Below are 13,093 nucleotides of genomic sequence, written 5' to 3'. Positions count from 1 at the left end.
ACCCAGCCAGCCAGCCAGCCATGGAAGAAAGGTCTCTGTATCACTGGTCCTCCCTGTCCAGTGTCCTGTCTCCAACTGTTGGCTGATGGCGTCAGAGGAAGAAGGACGTCCCAAATTCAGTTGGGAGGAAGGGGAATGGATTCTGTTTAAACATTTAGGCTTCACTCTACCTGCATGCGATAGCTGTCCTGAAACCTTGTCAGCATATTCCTATACATGCAAGAAGGTGGGCTCTGAAACTAGCATGGGTGAGTGAAGTTTCCGGCACAGGTGCTGTACCCTGCCCCTGAACAGTGCACTGGGTCCCAGCAAGTCCTGCACAATGTAGCCCTCAAATCCTGAGGTCATACAATGATTCCCTCTTGCTGGAGTTAGTTGCCCATTTCCAAGAGCCCATGGGCCTCCTGCAGTCTGCTGGCAATCCTGGTGGATTGTAGTTTTAAAGCAGGCACCTCTGGGGACTGTTAAGGAAACTTTCAAAGTAGGCTAGTATCTAAGCAGTAATTTGACACTTTGCCCCATAAATTAAACTGTTTTCAGTTGCCCCCCTCCCAACCCAGCCACATCCTGATCTGTGGCCTGTGGATCCTTTCAGGGATGTGGTTGCTGTCTGCAATTCCAGTGAATTTGTGGCTGAAGCCCTGGAGCTCCCTGGCTTCCAGGACCGTGTGAAGGAGTGCAGAGAGAGCCTGCAGCCTGGGCCGGTCAAGTCAGGTGAGGAGAGTGTGCAGGGCCCTTTGATTGGAGTAGTAGATAAGTCTGGCTTGACTGGGGAGGTGGGTTGAATTGTTGGATAGAAACAAACTGGGGACTTGCGTTCTAAGGGGATGCTGTTCAGTGAAATATTCCCATCACCCTGCAAGCTAATGAAGCAACCCTAACAATATGCTGAGTTCAAGTGCCCAGCATAGCACAGGATGGGCTTGTTCCCACATGTTCTTTGTCACTCAACATGGCACAAGCCAGTTTGCATTCTTGGCTCTTGAGGGTGCTGGGTTTGGGGCTCCAGCACTGCAGGGGGAGGGTTTAATCACCAACAAAAACCCCGCATTGCATTCTATTGCAGTGCTCTGCTCAACACTAGTTGCTTTGGGCTTTTAAAATTGCGATCCCAAATGAGCAGCGTTCTTCTAAAATGCTGGCCATATAGTGAAGTATGGGAGGAGCAGCATCTAATCCACAGCTGGCTCCCTCTGGAGCCCAAATCTGGTCATCTGGCTATGCACTGATGTCACTGTGTGACACGGGCAGTGAATCAACATCTAAACCATGACTGCAGGAAAAGCCAGCACTGCCTGTCTGCTATCCTGCCAAGAGGGCCATGTCCCTTCTCATTGGATAGCCGTGTGTGTCAGTCACTACCAAGCCCAGTCCTGACTCATCTGCCTCCATTCTGGGTGGACATGCAGCAAGGTGTCCTGCTATCATTTCACAGAGGATTTTGTATCTTTTCCCCATCCCATTAGTATTGATGCTGTGGGGAGCTTGGAGGCTGGGGGTCAAAACCCAGTTGGATGAGCTGGCTAGCCTGAGGCAGGATCTGGAAATCTTACGCTTCAATATTGAACTTCTAACCTGGCTGGGAGCTAAACATACTACAATGCAGCAGGCTCTTGCCAGCATTCATGCAAAGCATGTTACATATTTTCTCTAGGTAAAACTGAGCATTACCCGGAAATAGTCTTCCTAGGAACAGGCTCTGCAATTCCAATGAAAATCCGGAATGTCAGCTCCACCCTGATAAATAGCAGGTAAATACTAGCTCTTTACCTTTCCCTTCCAGTACGTGTGGAATTGCAGGGGGGGTGTTGTGTGGGTGGCTATACAGATGTGCCAGCATACTGGATGTGTGCCTCACTTGGCGTTCATGGACCTATTAACCAGGCAGGCAATGAAGGGATTGGGAACGGGCCTGGGAGTGTTTGAACCTTGGTCACTAGTTCAAACAGTACTCCAAGGTTCTCATTGTAGAAGGGCAAAGTGCTTCCCACATGTGGTCTTGTGACTGCCTTTGCAGGGCGTGTTCAGACAGCCACTCTGCTTGGCATCAGGCGTCCCCATTCCTGTCAGCATCAGGTCAGAGAACAAGAGCTGAAGCTGCTGTGGACACTGAACTTTCAGAGTTGGCCCCTCCACGTCCTTTCTACGGAGAGACAGCACTAGTGGCAGAAATGCTGGTTGCTGCCTTTCACCCCCAACTGCTGCCTTCCCAGATCACACTCTGAGCTGGCGTGCTGGGCAGCGTTCATCTGTTGTCATCCATTCCGGTTACTGCCAGCAATACACCCGCTCTTTCCTCTTGCCAGCCCTACTCAGTCACTGCTCCTGGACTGTGGGGAGGGAACGTTTGGCCAGCTCTGTCGCCACTACGGGGACCAGGTGGACAAAATCCTGTGCAACACAGCAGCCGTGTTTTTGTCTCACATCCATGCCGATCATCACACAGTGAGTATCGCTGGGGGTGACTGAGTTAGAGAAGGTGAGTTCCCAGCTGGGTGTGGGTTGTATCCACTTCAGTGGTGGCTCTTGTCACAGAAAGTTCTGCTGTATACTGTTCATTTTCTCCTGTGAGTGTTTCACTCCTGTTTTAGCTCTGTAACCATTCCAGTGCCTCCATCAAACATCCTGCCCTGCTCTGCTGCATGTGATTCTGTTGCTCCTGTTTTTAGATATTCCTGGAATTAATACTGGTTCTAGCCTCCCAGCTGTATCTCATAAGCTGTTCCCCACTGTGGACTCCCCAAACCTTGCTGAATTCTGCTCAGCTATTAATCCTGTCTCCTCCTAGCACTGGTCCCTGCAAGTCTGGGTTCAGGCATGTTTCTGGGGCTGGGTGAATAAATTGGATTTTTGCAGTAGCGGTTTCTGGGGGCTCTCGACCTCCCAGGGGTATAAATTCAGCACTCTTCACTGCTTGGAATGTGCTTTCACAAGAAGCTTCAGCAAACTAGCAGGCTCCCTGTTTCATGCTGGCTTGATCCAGGCAGGCTGCATTTCATGCCCGATAGCTTGACCTTTACAGAAGGGCTTCCCTTTCTTCAAGAGTTATGGGGAAAAGGGGCAGCTACATCCTTGGCAGAATTGGGGTAAGGTCTAATATCAAGTACTTTAGTGGTTTGTCACTAGCTCTTCAGAACCAGTGGGCGTTAGATCAGAGTGTTCTTTGCTGCTCGCTAACACAGCTGTGGCACAGAACTCAGAAAGGAGGTTAGGGTTTTCTCCTTTCTGGCTGACATTGCCTCAGCTGCAGAGTTTCTCCTTTTCTCCTCCCTGTGCACCCCTCCCACCCCTCCAGTCTTTATAAGGGTTGTAGCTTTCAGACATGAGGTTTTAGGACACAGATTTATGAGGGATTGGGCTACAGGATTGCCTCCTCTCAGCTGCTCTGGGGGGGCAAAGGTCATCTGGGCAGAGGCAGCATTGGTGGGGAGGGCTAGGAGCAATGCTCCAATTTACACGTGACCTTCCTCTAGTTTGTCCCTCAAGCGGTGCCCCACACTTCACTGAGCTGGTGGAATGGCTGTGAAATCAGCTCTGTTAGCGCAGCCCTGCTTCCCTGATGTGGGTTTATTACACAGTAACTGGCTGACAATGGTTCTTCCATATTCTCTCTTCTAGGGCTTGTTGAACATTCTGCTGGAGAGACGGCGAGCGTTCGTAAGTACCACAGCTGTTTCACTGCCATTTAAACCTTAGGGCCAAGGTTACCCCTGGTGCCAGTGGATGTGGTTCCATTGATATCGACGGAGCAACACCTGCCTCTCCCTAGACTATGTTCTGCCTTGTGTAAATTTCTGAAGCACCCCCCGGTACTGACTCTTCCTTGCCTGTTCTGCTTTCAGGCATCCCTTGGTCAGCCACCAAGCCCGCTGCTGCTGATAGCGCCCACGCAGATCATGGCGTGGCTACACCAGTATCACAACAACTGCCAAGAGATTCTTGGTCATGTCAAGTGAGTGCCTCCCTGGCTAGTCACAGGTAGTTGAATTAGTGGGAAATACTCTCGCTGTGTCCTTGTCGTTCATGGGCTAGGGCAAACCGCTGCCTTGGCCGTGCGGCATGCCGTACAGGCCCTGTCTGCTGTATTTCGATTGATCTCTGCAATTGACGAGCACTTAAATGCAGCTGGTCAGAGAACCTTAGCAGCAAAATGTCACCTCACTGCAAAAACTAACTAGCCAAAAGGGCTGATCTCCAATACCCCACTTCAGACACTGACTTTTTGCTCCTTCCTCCCCTGGAGCCTGAGCGCACAGGTGGGGTTTGCAGCCTGCACTGTTGGGGCTGGAGTATAGCTCCAAATCACAGGCCTTGTGGCAGACTGTAGAGTACTTGGAGGTTCTGGTTTCTGCTTTGTCTTCCCTTGGGACTCCGTGTGTAGGGTCAGGTGATTGTATTCCAAGGGCACATGCCTGGAAGCCAGGCATTAGCCGCTAATCACTGCAGCAGCTGGGGGCAGGAGAGCACTGACCTTGCCCCATAGGGTAACGTTTGTTCCCCAGCCCCTCATTGCCAGCTCTGTCACCAGCCCTGAGGCCAGGAATCCCAAGGCCAAAGGGGGAGAGGTTCTTGCTGCTGGGTTAGGCAGCCCATCCCTGACACTTTGGGTACATTTAGGCTGCAGCTGGGGAGCATGCTCCCCCGACCACATGAAAACACAAACCAGCTCTGATCCAGCTAACTTGCTAAAAATAGCATTGTGGTCACAGCGGCTCAGGCTAGCCACCCATGTACATACCTAGGATCATGGACCAGATTGTGCTTGGGTGGCTCATCCTTACAGCCATGCTGCTATTTTTGGCACACTGGCTTGTTCAAAGCTAGAGCTCGTATGTCTACCCGAGATGGGGTGTTCAATTCCCAGCTGCAGTGTAGCCATTTCCTGTGTCAGAGCCTGAGTGGGCAGGCTGGCTTCTGACCCACGACTCCAGACAAGTGAAGATTTCAGTTCCTTTAGGGATTCTGCTCTCCCCTACTTAGGGGTGTAAAAGGGTCAGCGTGACTATGAACAACCCAACCAGGACTCACCCAGGGGTTGTCAGCATTAACAGTTGACTAGCCAATTCCTAGTCAGTATCTGCTGGTTAGCCCCCACCCCCTTCCTTGCCTCGATCCCACTTACCCAATCTCCTGTTGCCTTAATGGGCTAACCTGCTAGTTGTTACTGGTTCTGGATGATAGTCCCTTCCTTTTAGGTGTGTACTCTTGGGCTATAATCACCCAACTCTGCCCACTAAATCCTGAGGGAAGAGGTAGAAAGCAGCCCCCAAGGGCCTAGGGCAGGTTCACTGGGTACTTGAAGGACTGGTGACAGGTTATCTTGTAAAAATGGGGCCTCCGTTTTGAGAGAGGCAGAGGCAGGTTCTGGAGCATTGGCATAGTGTGCTCCCAGCAGTGAGCTGCCATGTCATGTATCTGCTCCCCAGGGGGTTTTTAGGTGTCCCACAGATACAGGCCATTGCTGTGTCTAATCTCAAGCTGACAAAGGCATGGCTGATGGTGGCACGTGTGATGGTCATCTGACAGTCATGTCACCTCATCTTTGTCAGGATCGAGCCTCAGCCACTGACTCTCATCTACGTGCCAAAACCGCCAGTCTCTCTTCTCTTCCACCCCCCTCCTCCACAGTGTGATACATACAGAGGGGGACCAATGGAACTCTGGGGCATTCCTCCTTGGAGGAAGAGCCGTTGCCCAAAATTACTCTGGGAACTCTGACAGGAAGGAAATAGATTTGCTTAAGAGCAGCCCCCTCTGCTGCTGCTAGTCAACACCTTGTGATGGGTGGTAACTAGCTAGGATGGGGGGGCCAAAGCATGGAGAATGGAACTAAATTCCACCAACAGCTCCAGTATCCTGTATTCGTCCAACAGCTCAGAGCGCCACTGGCCAAAACCCAAGCTGAGAAAGCTGGGCATTGAGAGCTTTCTCTGTGAGCATGCACAGCAGAGTCTCGTCTAGATCCTTGCAATTCAAACTCTCACAGTAATGACAAAGCTTTTTTAGGATGTGAGGTCTGTAATCAGCCACCTGGCAGACCCAGCTTGGACTGGCCAGGCTGCCTACCTCTTGAAAAAGATCAGGACTCTGCAGGCAACAATCCAGTTTTTCTTTGGCTACTGCATAAGCACAAAGGAACTTGGTTGCACTCCAGCAGCTTTTGGCCTGGAACTTGCACTCCTCTTTGAGTTGTCATAGGTCACGTGCTTAGCGGGGTGATCCTTGAGGGGTAAGGTGTCCCAGTGGATTGTTGACTCTCCGATCATAAAGTCCTACCAACCATCAATGCAGGGGTTCTCTGAGGAAAATCCTGTTGCATTCCCCGGTGCCCATTAGAAAGTTCTGTTCCCAGCTGCCTCTGATGGCAGACCAAAGCCTCAGCCCACAGGAGGTAATGGTTGGCCCATGATATGGGCAAAACAACCAACTGTCAAACTTCTAATCCACCCTAAATGCACCACAATGAGCTGATGTTGAGACAGCAGCTAGACACCTGTGGCTGGTCTGTGCCAGCCAACTCGGGTCCGTAGGGCTCAGGCTGCTGAGCAGGTTCATTGCTGTGTAGACTTCCCAGGGCTCTGAGACCCTGCGAGGTGGGAGGGCCCCAGAGCTTGGGCTGCAGCCTGAGTCCGGAAGTCTACGCAGTACTGAGAGAGCCCCGCTGGCACAGGCCACCGCGGGTGTCTAGTTGCTGTGTAGGCAGACCCTAGTACAGTGGTTTTTCAAACACATACACTGACCCTCGTCGGGTACGTGAAAAAAATCCTGTAATGGCAGACACTGCCTTTTATTTAGTAAAACTTGGCAATCTAATCAATATTGAATCTCCCTTCAATCAAACTGTATTGGTGTAAGTTTCCTTTCTGCTGTGCAACTCCAAATCAGAGGTTTACAAGCTTTGGGTTATGCCCCCCCTAGGGAGGCTCAGAGGAGCATTTATGGGAGCAAGTAGTGATAGCAGGCAACTGTCTTCAAAGTTTTTGAGCTGAGTGGCTTCCCCCCCCCCGCCAGACGGGCTGGATGACTCACCTCAGAGGGGTGAAGGTGACATTCCGTTCCCAAGCCCTGCTGCACGATGTTGCTGCTCCCCCAAAATGTTTCTCCATGCACTCAAGGGGGCCGCCCCACAGTTTGAAAAACTCTAGAAGCTGTTGCTAATGGAAGGCAGAAATCTGGGAGGGGGGGCACATGACTCTGCATTCCCCCAATCTCCCCACACTGTTTCTGCCTATCTCAGATGGGGGTACACAGAAGACTACCTTATTTGGAAAGGGGTATGCAGCCCAAAAAGTTTGAAAACCACTGCCCTAGTAGAATTGGTTAGCAGGTCTGAGCTGCATTGTGTAATATGTCAGAACTACCCCTTCACCAGACCAGGCCAGTAAGGCCTCTCAAAAACTCCAGGAGCTCTACCCAGCCCTCAGCAGAGCTGCTGTGGGTTTAACCTCATGGATGTGTTCTCCAGTTACAGTAAACACAACTTCAGAAAATGATTCACAACACTGTGTGGAGACGGGTTGCTCTGTTCTACTGTGTGGGCTTTTCAGACTGCCAGCGTTGGCCTACCTCTGCTCTTGATGAGATGTATGGCCAAACTCCCATTCGCTTCAGTAGAGGCAGTCAGGCCAATGCTGAGCACTTGGGAAAAGCTCCTGCTTGTTTGTAGGAGGCATGACTGCTGAGGCCTTATCTCAAAGGATCACTTTAGGTTTCGCAGTTGCATACCAGTAGCTAGACTTGATCTTTCAGCGGCCAGGCTTCCCCCTTGTTACACTGTGGGCCTGGACACTGTGTATTTGGAGTTACAGGGCCTTGTGACCCAATGGTCGGTGGGGGGGAAGCAGTCCAGCACCATATAGCTTTAGAAGTTGCTGAGATCTGCTCAGAATAGGCTCCTTCTAGGCCTGTGCTCTCTTTGGTGCTCATCCAGGGTGCTTTGCAGGCAGTTCCACTAACGCAACGGAGGATGCTCTGACTTTCCCCAGTGCATGTTTCCATATGCTGTAGTTGGAAAAGGGTAGAGGTGGCTTGTCATTGCTGAATTGTACTAGTCATTTATGAGATGATGGGAAAACTTGCATGGCACTCCAGCGAGACCTTGAGCATAAAACAAATGGGTATGAAGCAACAGCGCAGGCAAGAGACTGTGAGAACAAGGGAGGAAGGATTCCAGGAAGGGAAATTAATTTGAAGATGGGAAGAGGGTATTTGGTGGATGAGTCTTCCCTGCTTATGGAGGCAGGGTCGGGGAGGAGAGCTGTGCGCAAGGGCATGGAGGGAAGGTGTTCTCCTGGGCAAGGCACCTGCCCTGGGACTCGGGGCAGGGTTTGGTGAGGATTAGCAATCTGAAGTTGGAAAAATAAAACATGAACACCCCAGCACAGACCTAGTAGACATGTCCTGGGGAAGTCTTGCTGTACTATAATAGGTTGCAGTTTCCCAAATGGAACGTGCTGCTCTGCTGACATGAACAGTTTTCAGTGTAGCCTTGACTTCCTAAACATCTGCCTTTTTCCTCTGCAGTATGATTCCTGCCAAGTTTCTGGTGGAAGGGGCGCAAGTCATCGGACCTAAAGCCAAAGCTCTGATTAGCTCACTGCTGGAGAAGTATGACTTTGCGGAGGTAAGCTGGCTGGCGGCTGGGAGAAGGCAGCGAGAAGAGTGTAGAGGTAAACTATGGTGGATAACGCTTGTGGTCCTGTTCAGTTCCAGACTTGTGAGGTGCGGCACTGTAAAAATGCCTTTGCTTGTTCAATGGAACACACATCTGGCTGGAAAATAGTCTATTCTGGTGACACGATGCCCTGTGAGGCCTTGGTCCAAATGGGTGAGTTGAAAACGCTCTGTAATCGCTTTGCCAACCGCCGTTAGCGTGTTAGTGAGTGAAAGAGATGTCGGTAAACTCTCCCTAATCTGCTATTGCAAGTGTTGGGGTGTGGCATCTCAAAATGCTGCAGGGAAGCGGTCTTGGGCTCCGAGTAGAGACTGTGCTAATCTAAGAACAGAACAAGATCTGTATGTTGACCCATGTGCTATTAGTATTATGACTGACACTAGCTACATCGGAAGAAGTGGGTATTCATCCATGAAAGCTTATGCTCCAGTACGTCCCTTAGTCTATAAGGTGCCACAGGACTCTTAGTCTGGATCTGTAAAAGCGGCAAACACGGCTACTCCTCTGATAGCTAGCTATGCTGGTCAGGGGGACAAGCATTGGGATGCATTCTTTATGCCTTTCTTTGTGGGTTCACTGCTGGAAATATTGGGGGTAGAGAAGCACACTTGTCCCCTAATAAACATAGTACACGTCTACTTGATAAATGCCCCCATCCGACATGGTATGTTCTACCAGAAGGATGGAATGAATATGTGGTCTTACGCAGGGAAAGACACTACTTTGCTGATCCATGAAGCAACGTTAGAGGATGGCTTGGAAGAAGAGGCAGTAGAGAAGACGCACAGGTAGAGTATTTCTGGGAAACTGGTTCTCTCTCCCTAGGAGTGAGATACAGAACTGGGCTTGGCCCTCGGAGCTGGTGATGAAGGAGGTTTCTGCTTCCCAGGATGTCCTGGGTGCGCACACATCTCCAGGCTCTGGAGGATCCCAGTTAGAGAGTTCCACCTCTTATTGATGGTGAACTAACTGGTTCTGTAATCTGGATGCAAGGGGCATCCTCTCAGGATAGGGAGCTGTTACTGTACAGCTGGGTAGCTGGAGAAATGTGCTCTGCTAGAAGGGACCCTTAGCTGTTTACCCATTGGCCTTGGGGTGAGGACTTGGATCATTTGGCACGCTTCTTACTCTTCAATTCACTTTGGGACCCATCTGAGCTGTCTCTCTCAGGACTGGTTTGTGCCTTGTGATTGCCAATTCAAAGGGGGTGAGAAGGGGAGCACTGTGCCCTACGTGGATGCAGACAAGACCCAAGCACAGCGTCTTGGGGGGGGTGGGGGTGGTTCTGGTACATGGGATGGGGGGGGCGGGGGAAGGAAGATGGGATCGACAAGCTGGCACCACCAGTGACAAGCATGCAACTAAACCCCATGCTCCCAGAATTCTTCTAAAAAATGAACACCCAGCTCACTGCAGCCTTGCTTGCCCCCTCGTCGTTGCTGGAGGGGCAAGTGTAACTCACTTGCTGTATGCCCCATCTGCTGATGAGCAAGCTGTCTTCATGCACTGGCTGATAAAACGAGCAATTCAAGTTCTCATGCACTTAAGCTCCAGCTGGCATGTTTTGCCTGTATTGGGTAAAGGCTAGGGGCATTAGCACTTGGTAACGCTGCCTCCCGGTCCCCTCATGGAGAGGGCTGTGCTGTCTGGTCTTTGTCCGGTCACCAGAGTTCTACTAACAGTTCAGTCTTGTTCCCTGCTCCCCTTGCAGCACGACATCCCAGGCGATTGGGGTTGGGATGAAGATGAATGCAGAATTCATCATGCTCAATCACTTCAGCCAGCGGTATGCCAAGATCCCGCTCTTCAGTACAGATTTCTCGGACAAGGTTGGAATCGCATTTGATCACATGAGAGTAAGTTGGGAACTTGGAGCCAGGCTCTCAAGGGAGCTGGGCTGTGCTGAAAATCAGGCCGTTCGCAGATCTGTTGCTGAACCCAGGATAGTAGGCTTTCAATGAGCTTCCCCGGCACAGTGGGTGCCACTGGCAGCACTTTCCTGGGTACAGGGATCTCCACTAGAGGTTGACTGTTTGCTTAGCAGCTGGAGGTGAAGTGTTCAGTTGCCACAATCAGTATGCTTGGGTAAACTTGACAGCTGGGGAGGTGTCCAGAGGGAGCTCTTCTGAAGAAGGCTAGTTTTGCAGCTATTGGCCTTTCATGGCATTGCTGCAAACGTAGGGGAGTTCATGTCTGCAGTGTTTGCTGGCTGCCAGCTTCGTGCCCAGGAGCCCGCCTTGCCTGGTTCCACTGGTGCAGAGGCCAAGAGGAGGAGTGTGAAAAGGGGGCTTTTCTGTGCCACTTGCACAGTAAGAACTGAAAAGCTGCTTGTCCAGAGGGAACCCTGTAGGGCACTGTTGGAGCAGCCGCTCCCAGGTGACACTGGAACCCTCCCTCTGTGTGAGCGAGGTGCATGCCTTGTCAGGAGTAAGAGACTGACTTGGATACACATCTAGGATCTGAATTCCCCTTGGCACTAACCTAATCCACTGCAGAATGGGGATTCGAGCCCTCCAGTCTCCAATAGCATAGCAAAGTGCCTCTAACGTGGGCTTCTGAGAGAGCTGCACCCCTTCCTCCTGCCCACCCTTCCAGTACTTTCTGCTGCCACCACAGCACTTGCATAGTAATTACCACATCTAAATGGGTCAAGTTGTCTCCCAGAAAGATGTCTTTGTAAGCATTGGCCCTCTCTAAATCGGTGTTCTAGATATGCTCCTGTGTGCAATCGAGGGGCGTTGCCTGTCTGTAGGCCGCTGTGTCCTCTCCAAAGTGCCTCTGCGTGTCAAAGAATTATTGCTACCTTAGGTATAATCAGTGCACTGAGTGCCATCCTGCCCTTCCCCTCACCTCATTGCATTCTTTCTGGGTGTCTTTACATGGCAAAAAGCTACTAAACACAAACTTGTTGCTCCTTGCTTATTGAACTGAACAAATACTAGCTGAAGGGTTGGTGCCCTTTGACTCTTATATTGTATATTCCCTGCCTTGTGCACGGAAGAGATCTTTTTACATAATGCCTTCTCTGGGGATTCTGAGTTAAATAGAAAAGGAAACACCCCCTGCCCCTGTATTTCAATCTCGACCCCACTGAGCTGGGTGCTAGACAGACATAATGAGTGTCCCTGGTCTAAATAGCTTGCAGTGTAAATGGACAAGACAAAGGGTGGAAGGGGAAACAGAGGCACAGAGCAAAATGCTATTCCTCTGCTATGTCTTCTCCCTGTGAATGTCAATCTGTGACTGATCACCTTTCAGGTGTGTTTTGGGGACTTTGTAACAATCCCTAAACTAATCCAGCCCCTGAAGGCTCTGTTTGCCGATGAGATCGTGGAAATGGAGGAGCGGAAGGAGAAGCGGGAGCTGCGCCTGTTGAAAGAGGCCATTGTAGCTTCAGAGAAGCTGGCAGACAGCGAGAACAATGCGAGCAAGTCAACCCCAGCCTCAAAGAAACGGGAACATGCAGAGAACCATCAGGAAGGGCCGAGCAAGAAGCTTAAAACAGCGAACTGAGCTGAGTGGTATATGGCTTGTGAAGGAAAGTAGCTCTGACCATGCTGCACACTCCTTGTCTTGCTCCCTCCAAGCTTTGGGGAGTGTGGAGTTCTGCAGACCCCCCCCAAGTGAGGGCTTGGGGTGCTGGTGGTGATGGACTGGCAATGCCTGCAACTGCTACATGGGTGGGATTGCCCATTGTACTGATGTTACTAAGCATATAATAAGCAGTGACAAGGTCTCTGGCCCATGTCCGCACATGCAGTTCATGTTTCTCAACAGTGCTACCAGCCCATCTGTCAACTTCCAGCTGCCTTTCTTCCCTCTCAAGTGTTTTTATTTATTTTTGGTTTTAGACTGGAAGCTGTTGCATGTAACAGCAGTTGTGATGACAGGAAATCACTGAAGATGAGGTCCACAAAACCCCCTTGGGGCCATGGAATCTCCCAGAGTATGTTGGGAAAGCCCCTGCTTACTGTTGTGGGAATGTAACAATGTAAATAAGGGTCTGAACCCAGAGGGTAAGATGAGGTAATTCCATAATAAAATGGGACCCGATTAACAGTTTATTTTGGAGCTTGAGCTCCACTGGAACAGAGGAATCTCGAGTAATTTTTCAGTGTTCATCTTTATTACTATGGCTTTCTCAGTTTGATTCTATAAATTATGCTTGCTAGCAGATCGTTGCAGATGTGATCTCTTCATAGTGCTGATCTGAACAAAACAAACTGGGAATAGCTGAGTATGACCCTGATCCCAAATTGCTGTCGTAGCCCTGCAGGAAAGACCAGATTCTCACATGTGCTTGAGCTATGGGTAGGGATTCATGCCCCCTCTAGCATTACTCTGTATCACTTGAGTGCAGGGAAAATAATCTTCCTCTGCCCACAATCAGCTCATTTTGTTAGTGTAAATAAGGAGCTG

General features: G+C 50.5%; 1 protein-coding gene across 2 annotated transcripts in view; it reads left to right on the top strand.

Annotated features, from left to right (window-relative positions):
* ELAC2 (elaC ribonuclease Z 2) overlaps positions 1-12,848 on the top strand; it is a 31,454-nt gene extending 18,606 nt beyond the window's left edge. For both annotated transcript variants that reach the window (XM_077833322.1, XM_077833323.1), the window contains exons 15-24: positions 596-714; positions 1,655-1,751; positions 2,307-2,445; positions 3,619-3,657; positions 3,843-3,952; positions 8,524-8,623; positions 8,707-8,827; positions 9,384-9,462; positions 10,386-10,530; positions 11,933-12,848. In XM_077833322.1, coding sequence (XP_077689448.1) covers positions 596-714; positions 1,655-1,751; positions 2,307-2,445; positions 3,619-3,657; positions 3,843-3,952; positions 8,524-8,623; positions 8,707-8,827; positions 9,384-9,462; positions 10,386-10,530; positions 11,933-12,187 — 1,204 coding nt within the window. In that variant the 3' untranslated portion in view covers positions 12,188-12,848. The remainder of the gene's footprint in view (positions 1-595; positions 715-1,654; positions 1,752-2,306; positions 2,446-3,618; positions 3,658-3,842; positions 3,953-8,523; positions 8,624-8,706; positions 8,828-9,383; positions 9,463-10,385; positions 10,531-11,932) is intronic.
* The last annotated feature ends 245 nt before the right edge of the window (positions 12,849-13,093 follow it).

This window comes from Eretmochelys imbricata, chromosome 14 (assembly GCF_965152235.1).
Source record: "Eretmochelys imbricata isolate rEreImb1 chromosome 14, rEreImb1.hap1, whole genome shotgun sequence".
NCBI classification, from domain to species: Eukaryota; Metazoa; Chordata; order Testudines; family Cheloniidae; genus Eretmochelys; species Eretmochelys imbricata.
This window is presented reverse-complemented; position numbering and strand designations above follow the sequence as displayed.